Here is an 11,333-nt window from a genome sequence, read left to right as displayed (position 1 = left end):
TTGTTCAAACGCACCACCTTGTCGCGGAAGCTGTGCAGTACACACACATACATGATAGTCGATAAATTGGCAATTATGAACGCAGGCTCTGGGAAAATACTTTAAATCAGTGTATTTTAGATCACATATATGCCTCGCATGGAAATTAACATGCATGTGCTACAACTCTATTATTTTTATTCATAGGTTCTTGTGTGTGCTAACAAGTACGAATCATGTAACAGTAAAAGGTACCCAAAATATTCAACACTATTGTAAGTAACATTATCAGTTGACCCCATACAAAGGCTTGTATCATTTGATACTTGATAATTAACAAAATTGTACCACTTGTGCCTTTATAATAAGCTCCAGAGAGTAAAATAGTGACACAAAACGCATTCAACTTACATTTAAACATGTCTGTGTGTTATGGAGGGGTTCTGTATATTTGTTAAATCATTCCATTGTTTAGTTTGTTGGCAATGACTGGCTTTTCTTGTTATACAATATGACTATATGGTCTGTGTATTTATAATAATCCAGTGTGGTCATAATTCCCTTTTCTACAGAATGGAACCTCTTCCACAAATAGCTTTTGTTCAGGTATGTTGACCTCTCTTCTCAAAATGTAATTCATCTGTATATACACATATAAACATGTTTTGATACCACTGCTCTAATAAATTTCTATTTTGCTAAATTCCCTCTTACAGGAATCCATTAGCAGGCGGCTTTTATGCAGGGTCAGGGATCGGCTTTCTGCAGTAATCACAAGGGAGCCAATTGATTTTGATTACCTGCACATGGTTATCTCTCAGGAATTGCAGTTTCTTCGATGGATATTCCTCAGTGTGTAGTAGATGGTTTACAAAATCTAAGTGAAGTGATCAAGTCTCACATTTCAAACAGCACTGTTGCTCCATTACTTGACAGTGTAGCTGTAGTTGAATGGAATGGTACTGTGGGTCGACCAAAATTTAGCATTAATACCCTAGTCCTTGAAAATCTTCTCAGCATGAACCTACCAATGACCACTCTGGCTACTGCCCATGGCATTTCAAGATCCACACTTTACAGGAGGATGAGGGAGCATAATCTCTCAGTCAGAAACACCTACTCTGATATATCAGACATTGTACTTGATCAAAAGGTGAGATCTATCAAAGCCAGAATGCCTGATGCAGGATATCGGCTTGTAAAAGGGTCTCTACTGGCTATGGGATATCGTGTCACATGCGAGATGCATGTTTACTGTGAGAGGAACCGGTCGTGGCAGCTTTATTGCTGGCAAAAGTGTCCACAACCAAAGGTAAAAATTGTATGTATTACTATAAATGTTTACATTATATAAAACATGAATATCAAATGTAGCCACTTCATCATGTAATTTGCTTCCAGAGTGGAACGCCTTTGGAGAGATGTTTGGAATGCTGTAACATCTCAGTACTACAACTTGCTTCACATCTTAGAGGAAGATGGCTTCATTGACCTTTCAAATGCGGTTCACCTCTTCTGTGTGGGGTACGTCTTCATTCCCCGTCTACAACAAGATCTGCAAAATTTTGTGGAGACCTGGAATTACCACCCCTTAAGCACAGAGGGAAACTTGTCCCCGAATCAGCTTTGGAGGATTGGAACGCTACAAGTACCTGTGCCAGAGCCAGATCTGCAGGAGGTACTGTGTGTACTATACATTTAGCACAAGAACAAAGAAATGCAATTTAAAGTATGGTATTCATTAATTTGCTATATCACTCGAACCTAAATTAATAAATATTAACATTAGATCGTCTACAGTATGTGTATAAACGAGGCAATGGCTATATTCGTAATTAATGTATGTGTTTGGTCCATCTCAGATCCTGCAAGCAGAACACTTGCATGATGAGGAACCTGATCCAGAGCATGGGGTCACTGTAGCAGAGATGCCGTGCCCCTTGTCAGCTGAAGGTCTTGCTGCAGTGCAGCAAGTAAACCCCACCGTCGAGTCCTCTTCTTTTGGACGGGACATCTATATGCATGTCCTTCAACTGGCCTCATTTTTTGGATGAAGTTTGATTGATATACTTGATGCACATCTCATGTGCTTATTCTAAAACCAGTATGCACGTTTAACTGATCACAAATAAAGCACAGTAAATAGATACGTATGTGTTTATTTTGCTCACTCACATTATACCAAGGTGGTATAAATAGCTGCAGTATAAAATGATTCTGGAACATTTTGTTTGTTTCACTAAAGAATAGAAAACATAAAGAACAAGCACAAGTGAAACACAACACAGAACCATGCTCTTGCCAACAACTATTGAACACATTTATCACACTCTATCAAATCCTGCACCATACTTAATGGCAGTTTGCAGGAGTGTTTTAAAAGATTCATAATCTTTAATGTGGGCTACTGGGAATGTGATGGTGTCTGTGCAAGCACTGACACTTGGGTAACACACAGTGTGGTTAGGCATGGCGTTCAGACACCAATGATCAAATTTCACTGTGAGTTTGAATGTTTGCCGATCTTCCAAAAGCAGATGTCTGTGAGCTTGACCAGTCATCCACTGCATGACTGAGGATACAGTCAAAGCCTCTCCTGCAGTGTCGCCATCAGTTTGTGCATCTTGAAGAGAAATACAAAGTGTAGACCAGAATAAATCTCTCCAGTCATTTTATATGCAAACAGTTAAATATGATGCTCATTAAGACAGTTCTATGGTATAGAATTTAACGTGATTGTGGTTGATATCAAATGACTTGCGACCAGAGATGTCTTTAGCTAACTAGTTAAGAGTTTTAAGGATTTAATGGCTCATTTCAACATTAGCTTATCTTCATCAAGTTTAATACAAGACAGTAACATGGTTGTAACCTCGTCATCTGTACCTACCTCGGTCAGAGAGAACCAAGCTCATAGGATTTGTTTTAAATTGTGTCATACATGTGTAGCTAACCTTAGCTAACATAGATGCCTCAGGTGCATGTAACGTTCGCCCACAGTGGGGCTACATGTCAACACAGCAGCCCTCCATGTCGTTCTTACAAAGAGACTCCACGACACGAACAACATGAGAACAAAGTGAAGTGCTGCTATATTTACAATAATTTTGACAAAACAGAGCAGTCAACTTACCTCCATGTCACGTAACCTCCCGTTTGTGTAGATCAGTGATTTTCAACCGGTGTGCCGCGGCACACTAGTGTGCCGCGAGAGATCGTCAGGTGTGCCGTGGGAAATTTTCTAATATCACCTAATTAACCATTGTCGGGTGTCTGTGCTGTAATAAAGTGTCGCAGATAATGTAATACTCTTCTATGGCAGTGGGTGGCAGCAGAGGGATTTAAATACCTGTAAAGACAATAGAGTTAGTGCTGCGCGACACGTGACAGTGACAGTTTGGGATCAAAGCAAGACGAGCAAGTGACAGTGATGAAAAAAAAAAAAAAAAAAGGTGACAGTGATGGAGAAGTTTTTGAGAAGGGAAAATGCAAATGCCGAACAGGGCCCTGGACAAAATTCTGACCCAGATGAAGGCCCAAGTATGAGTGGTCGACAAAAGAAAAAAGACAAGACGGTGAGCTCGAGGCAATACAGCGAAAGCTATCTTTCATTTGGATTTACGTTCACCGGGGATGCAACGGCACCGAGTCCGCTGTGCTTGGTGTGTGGTGAGAAGCTATCCAATAGCGCCATGGTGCCAAGCAAGCTTAAACGCCATCTCCAAACGAAACACCCTTCCGTTCAAAACAAGTCGATGGACTATTTTGTACGCTTACGTACAAACAATGAGAAACAGGCAACTGTTTTGAGAAAAACCACAAAGGTAAACGAGAGAGCCCTCAAAGCTAGCTACCTTGTTGCTGAACTCGTAGCTAAAACAAAAAAGTCCCACACCGTGGCAGAAACATTAATACTGCCAGCTTGTAAAGCCATTGTGAATGAGATGCTCGGCCCTGACGCGGCCAAAGAGATCGCTAAAGTGCCTCTCTCAGATAACACAATTGCCAGACGTATTGATGACATGTCTGCGGACATAGAAACTGTTGTTTTGGAAAAGATGCGCATCAGTAAGAAATTTGCCTTGCAACTTGATGAGTCGACGGATATTAGTGGACATTGTCAGCTCTTGGCCAACGTGCGTTTTGTGGATGGAGAAGCCATTAGAGAAAACTTCCTATTTTGCAAGGCACTGCCAGAAAAATCAACAGGAGATGAAATATTTCGGGTCACGTCGGAATATCTTGACAAAAGCGGGCTTACGTGGGAAAACTGCACAGGTGTCTGCACTGATGGAGCCGCAGCGATGGTCGGGCGCATCAAAGGCTTCGTAAGTAGGGTCAAAGAAAGAAACCCAGCTGTTACTGTTACGCACTGTTTTTTGCACCGTGAGGCCCTCGTTGCAAAGACCTTACCAGCAGATCTAGGTGCTGTGTTGGATGATGTTGTGCGCTTAGTGAACTTTGTGAAGACGCGACCTTTGAAATCTCGCTTATTTGCGTCTCTGTGTGAGGAAATGGGAGCGGAACATAAAGTGTTATTGCTCCACACGGAGGTCCGGTGGCTGTCGCGCGGCAAAGTGCTGGCCCGTGTGTATGAGCTCCGAGAGGAACTTAAAGTGTTTCTGACAGACGAGAGGCCCGATTTCTCAAAGCTGCTTGCAAGTGATCAGTGGTGTGCAAAGCTGGCATACCTGGCTGATATATTTCATCATCTGAATGAACTGAACACACGGATGCAAGGCCGAAATGAAAACCTGCTTACAAGCACTGACAAAATGAACGGATTCCGTTTAAAGGTGCAGCTCTGGCAACAACATGTGCAGCGTGGCAACCTTGAGATGTTCCCACTCACCGAGAAACTGCAGGATGGCAACACTGCTGCAATGTGCGAGGTGATTGGCAAACATTTGAAAACTCTGGAGGAGAAGTTGTCATTTTATTTCTCTTCAGCCTTCACAGAATGCCTTGACTGGGTTAGGGACCCATACAGCTCAGCATCCGTTGCTGGAAAGGACATGACTTTAAAGGAGCAAGAGGAACTCATTGAACTGAAACAAGATCGTGGTTTAAAGCTAAACTTTGCTGATCTTCCTTTGGACAGTTTTTGGTTAGCTGTTGCCAAGGAGTTCCCCATTCTGGCCAACAAAGCTATTTTGACATTGCTCCCGTTTTCAACCACATATCTGTGTGAGCTGAGCTTCTCAAGCTTGACAGCGATAAAAACTAAAAACAGAGAGAGACTGAGAGCTGTTGAGGAAGAGCTTCGTGTGTGTCTTTCTACCATTCCTGCCAGGATATCCATGTTGTGTTCATCGAAACAGGCCCAGGTTTCACACTAAGTGAGTACAAATACATTTAGAAACTATATTATTAACTATATGTATTATATGTACTGTGTTAGTGTCTTTTTGTGTCATTTTGGTTGGTGGTGTGCCCCAGGATTTTGTAAATGTAAAAAGTGTGCCGCGGCTCAAAAAAGGTTGAAAATCACTGGTGTAGATGATGCAGATACGAGACGCAAGTCAAACGGACCAATAGAAACTCCTGATACATTCAGCAGCGTATGCCCCGCCCACTACACCCAACTCAGCTTTTGGCTTCAAAACTTTTGACTTCAAAACTTTTGGTTCCAAAGCTTTTGGCTTCAAAACTTTGAGTTTCAAAACTTTTAGTTTCAAAACTTTTAGTTTCAAAACTTTTAGTTTCAAAACTTTTGGATTCAAAACTTTTGGATTCAAAACCAAAGCTTTTATTTTTTTAACAAATAAATTATTCTCAGTTTATATATTTGCTTTTAAAACTTTTTTTTTTGCTTTTGAAACTTTTTTTTTTGCTTTTAAAACTTTTATTTTTGCTTTTGAAACTTTTATTTTTGCTTTTGAAACTTTCTTTTGCTTTTGAAACTTTTTTTTGCTTTTGAAAAATAAAGACACAAATCTACCTTCATACGGGAGGAAATCCCTCAACAAAAATGAATCAAAAAAGAGGTCATTTAAAAAAACAAAAACGCTTTTTTGACGCAGACTTCCAAACAGCTTCCACACTGTGTATTTTAGACATCGTTTGACTTGCAAATCTCCAAAATCAATAGCCTACTGAGTACTTACACCAGTGATGAATATCTGCACGCCCCACACTAGATCACTAACCAGCGCTCTAGCGCCCTCTAGTGGTTACAATGGCACTACATCCCAGTAGATGACCGGCGTGAGTCGTCCACTGAATGAATGAATCAGTGAAGTCTCCAATCAGTGACTTTAAAAGAGAAGAGTGAGGCGGAGAGACTCGTGTAAAAAAGATAGTTGACGAGCCTACTCAACCACCTTCCCTCTTCTCTACCATCCCTTCTTCATGATTGGCTTATTTTAATTGCAAAAATGATTTGCCCTTCAGAATTTAGGCAAGGACACACAACCAGCACGGTCTGCTCTGTTTGACACTGTTTGGTGGGTTTTCGTGATTACATTTTTACCGACGTAATGAACGTGATTCATCGTCTTTGATTCAGGCCCCGGGCCCCCTTGGCATAGCGCCTCAATTTCCCAGACTGCATTGCGTCTTATACATCCGCCATATTGCCTTCGCCGAAACGCGCTGGCTGGATCGACTCGTACCCTCAACTGAAAATGTAAGTACAGAAACAATACAATTTGAAGCAAGCTAAGACTATATATTGTTTACGTCTGTAATTCGGTATCAATGTCCGTTTGCGTACAAGTTTGCGTCTGTTGAAACGTGTGAAATAGGGTTCAACGAGCATATAGCTCACCTCAGGAGATTGGTGCGTCGGGTCCTTCTCTGTTGTTGTTGTCTCCTCTGTTACAGACACAAATTACATTCACCATTACCTCGCAATATTTCAACGATAAGCGTTTTGTATCATTGCCTGTAATATTTAAATGGACATAATTGAACTGTGCCTGTGCAGTCTTTGTCTTCGGCTTATGTGCCTCTAACGGCATCGTAACGAAGAATAGCTAGCTTCAATTATAGCTAGTTAGCATTAGCCGTGCCCCATATATTTTACATGCAATCTGTGCGAGGGGTCTGTCTATTAACTGCAACTGACCAGCTAGTATCATTAAGATGGACTGAATCAAGTGTTTACGTATTGGTCGTGTGCTAAGTTAGCTCATAACTTCTAACGTTGACGTTTCTACTAACAATCATTGAGAACATGTATCTAGTTTACGTCCATTATTCTAACACATTTAGGTTTGCTGGTTTGTTTACATGCATTGCTGGTTGTGGTAACGTTACAGAGAATGAACACGCTGCAGTTAAGACGTCATACGGTTCACGTCTCCGTTTTTTAATACATTTTAAGCATGTATCTGCATCAGTTTTCTTTCACATCAGCATTGTATATGGACTACCCCCACTCTCACCTCTTGTCTGTCACATTAGGCAGCATGGCCACACAACTACAGCAGGAGATTTAGACATTAGACGTTCAGGTTTCTTGGCTCATCTTTTAGTCTTTTCTAAAGGCTTTTGTGTGGGCATGTAAGACATAGCCTATCCGGCCCAACACTCATTGTGGGTTACTGCTTGGCTTGAGAATATATTTTGGTCAGGAATTCAAGCAATGCACCATCCAACGGCCTCAGGTGGCATTGACAAAGAGGTTAAAGTATTCTTTGAATTGCCAACTGAAGTGTATTTAGCATTTAGATGAATCAACACAGATTAATCAACACAGATGCTAGTCCTAATGGTTGTTTTTGGAGAATTATTTTTTCTAACCCTGACCCTTGGGGCGATTGGAACCCAACAAGATCTGTCCTGGGTACTAAGGAATATTTAATGGCAGGGATTTCACTTAGTTGTTTTAAGCTGTAGTAAATGGAGAAAAGTCTTGATGAATTCAAGTAAATGGAAGTTTTAAAACAACAAAACTATTAAAATCTGTATACAAACTTGAAACCGGTTATAATTTCCCTTACGAATGGCCAAGAACACCACTACGGTAGGGTTAACACAACAAGTATTAACCCACAACTGACTCGCGTTGACAGTTTTAAACACCATGAAAAACATCAATATGTGACACTAACAATTTGTAAAGGTAGTGTGCATTCACACATGTACACCGTCGAACAGCATGCTGGGTAATGGTATAGCAGTTAAACAGCAACACCAACGGTTCAGACCAGCGTCAGAAATACGAGGACAAAGGGCAAAACTGCCCCTAAGAAATTAAATTTTGCCCCTGATATCACTAGGAGAGTGGCAAAAAATGCCCCCGAACTTTCTAAACGAATAAAAAAACGGAGCGCTTCATCAGACCTGTGACTGCGAGACTGCGGTCAACTCAGCAGACACTTAAATGTTAGTGCACCTATATCCTGAAATTCACGGTAAACTCATTCAAACGGCGCAGATCGGGAGCGAACGAAGGACTTTGAAAGTTACCGGAAAGATTAACGTGAGACAACATCCTGTTTCTTCAGACGAACATCCGGTTTTCAGAATAAGATGCCAACAAAGTATACATATTGCATAATGGAAATTTGATTAAATTAATTATATTCACATTAAGTATAAAACATGCTACCTGCATCTCGTGAGTTAAAGGTATAATATAAAAAAATTATGGTGATATAAAAATGTTTTTCTCAAATATTCCACACAATGACTAATGCATAAGTTCAGGACAAAAATGGGTAATATCACAATATTTGAGGTGCTACAAAAATATTTTTTGTCAATAATTCCATACAATGACTGATGTATATGTAATCAAGGCATCGTTGACTTAATAATTGTTAATAGTTGTTTAGAAAATTTAATAATAACAATAAATAACCACAAAGAAATAAGAATAAAATTGAATATGATTGTCTGATTTATGTTTGTTTTTTGTTTAGAAAATCTAAGAAAACACTTTGAATCTGTAGACTACTGCCTAATAGTCTTATTATTGCCATTTGATGACAATTGCTCATATACTGTAAGCCTAAATAAGTATATTTATTATTTTGAACAAAGGTTAAATGTTATTTCACAAGTTTCAAAAAGTGCCCCCAATTTTTTGAAAATGCCCCTGGATTTCAGTCAGTGGGGGCAAAAATTGCCCCCAAAAAAATATGTAAATTTCCTACCCTGGTTCAGACATTGCATGGAAAGGGGTTTCTGCATATGACCGGAAAATCAGTGGCACGCAATAACAATCGGCCTATAAGGACATGGTCCCAATAACGCCAGTCGACAGAGTCTTTGAATCAACCATCAAAACACTGGATTAGAGGTGACAATGTTTCAGCCAAACTGTAATCCCAACATTATACCAACAACACCTACTTACAACTGCCCAATTTCCAACAACACCAGACCTATGTTCAGTTTATAGTGTTCATACAACTGTATAAAAACAATGACTATGTATTATTCAGTGTGGCACTGTATATAATCCATCGGGCTTAATCATACCAATAATCTGTGAGCTTCTCCTCACATAGCGTTGCCAACGGCGGCGTGAGAAATACATCAAAACGTGCGGCCTGATCGGGAATAGTGTGCTATCTATTTTTCGGAGAGATTCGCCGAGCGGTTTCCCCAAAAATCCCCAAAAAAAGAGCAAAATTTCTCCATTCACTTGAATGGGTTTTCAGTGTGAAGAGAGCTATAAAAAAAACACTTAACGTTGGGCCCATATTGACTAGCCGTACTTTAACGTAGAAACATGATTCAAAGTTTAAAACGTAGACAAAACGCTGCACCTTATTGAGCCAAAGGGACATTTTGATAGTTAGCACAGTTTTCATGAAGTCACAGATTAAGTTTCAGGAAGAGTTTGGGTCTGTTTCAGATTTTATGTACGGTATATGTATTGTCTCTTGTCTTTCAATTTAAAAAAAAAAGAAATTATAATAAATTTAAAAAATGCGTTGACGCGCGATAAAATAATTGTCGGCGTTAATGAATTAACACGTTAACTTGCCCAGCACTATAAAAAACACATTACCACGTTTGCCAGTCTTATCTTTCTCACGGTATCCATATTTTGGCACTTGGCATTTGTTAAAAGGAGGTTTGAATGAAATGACGTGATCGTTAGCTCCCATCATTTCCAAAGGCTTCTCAAACAAAGATGTACATGTCCAGTACAGAAATGACGGGAGCCATTTGTGGACTGTGCATCACGAATACAAGATTGAATCCAAGAGTATGAATCTAAAGTGCAGAAAAGACAGAAGCAATATATCAATCGATACTACCGGTAACATCGGCGTGTGTAGCTATATATTGCGACATCTTCAGGCAGTAGAAGCCACACTGTCAAAAATTCTTGTGAAATTTTCTCGTTATTATTTAATCTATCCGCAATTACTCACATGTAAGTAACTAGACTTGGTCTGAAAAGGAGTTTTATAGCTGCATCCTTGCATACAATCAGTATAAAAGGTAATCATTACATCTTAGATTTGCTAGAAAGTGTGATTTATTTTTTGTGTGTTTCAGTGCAGCAGTGATGACTCAGACGGTTCAGACCAACGGGGTTCAGCCCCTCAGTAAGACCTGGGAGCTGAGTCTGTATGAGCTCCAGAGAACCCCACAGGTAACAATTCATAGGATTTCACTTTATTCACAGACGTGTCTTTTCAAAATCCCCTTCATCAATCACACACCATGTTGAAATGTGTTTCTGGCATACAATACCTAAGGAAGGTATTTCTGTGGGGAAACAAATGTTTTATTCATGTGTGCAGATGTATGTACAAATAGAGTTACTCTTCCAAAAATCTATTTTTTTAATTGTTTAGTTTTTATCAAAGAACCAAGATGCTGATGAGCAGTAATCCGTCACACAAGGACTTGCAATTAATATTCTGAATTAAAGTATGAATGGGAAAAAATTACATTTGAATATGAAACTTTATTTCAGATGTTGACAGATAAAAAGCAGCACTAGCACGGACAAAATAACCAGAACCCGTTTTACAGTGTTATGTCGTTTACAGTTTTGAAACGATATCATTTTATTTCATTTTTTTTAACATTCTTATTTTTGTATAACTTGTTCTTGAAGTCACTGAGAATTGAGAAATACTAAAACTTTTTAGTAACGTGTTTTTTTGCAAGTTTAGCATGAATAAATGTCACCTTTGTGCGTTTACATTTCAATCTGTTGATTTTGTATGAAAGTCTTTAATCCTAATCACACTTTACTCTGCTTTCATGCCATAACTTGCCACACTGCCTTTATTGGTGCACAGTAGACCGGTGTCACATTAGACTCCTATGTACTGAATCGATTGTCAATCTAAATCAAATGGTGAGATCCCAAAAGATTCACACCACTAGTAGGGCTGCACAATTAATCAAATTTTAATCACGATCACGATTTTGGC

At 39.5% G+C, this 11,333-nt stretch overlaps 1 protein-coding gene and 1 long non-coding RNA gene across 2 annotated transcripts in view; both read left to right on the top strand.

Moving 5' to 3' along the window:
• Positions 1-452: 452 nt before the first annotated feature.
• Positions 453-2,108, top strand: LOC306788756. Its single transcript, XR_013772619.1, has 4 exons — positions 453-585; positions 696-1,291; positions 1,381-1,657; positions 1,842-2,108. It is a non-coding gene; the product is annotated as an uncharacterized lncRNA (long non-coding RNA).
• Positions 2,109-6,552: 4,444 nt separating this feature from the next.
• Positions 6,553-11,333, top strand: part of rnf2 (ring finger protein 2) — a 13,101-nt gene continuing 8,320 nt past the window's right edge. Inside the window, exons 1-2 of the mRNA XM_079285611.1 lie at positions 6,553-6,607; positions 10,444-10,540. Of these exons, the coding sequence (XP_079141737.1) occupies positions 10,454-10,540 (87 nt within the window). The 5' untranslated portion in view covers positions 6,553-6,607; positions 10,444-10,453. The remainder of the gene's footprint in view (positions 6,608-10,443; positions 10,541-11,333) is intronic.

Source organism: Melanostigma gelatinosum (genome assembly GCF_949748355.1).
Source record: "Melanostigma gelatinosum genome assembly, chromosome: 15".
NCBI classification, from domain to species: domain Eukaryota; kingdom Metazoa; phylum Chordata; class Actinopteri; order Perciformes; family Zoarcidae; genus Melanostigma; species Melanostigma gelatinosum.
The sequence above is the reverse complement of the archived record's forward strand: the minus strand, read 5'-3'. Positions and strand labels throughout refer to the sequence as shown.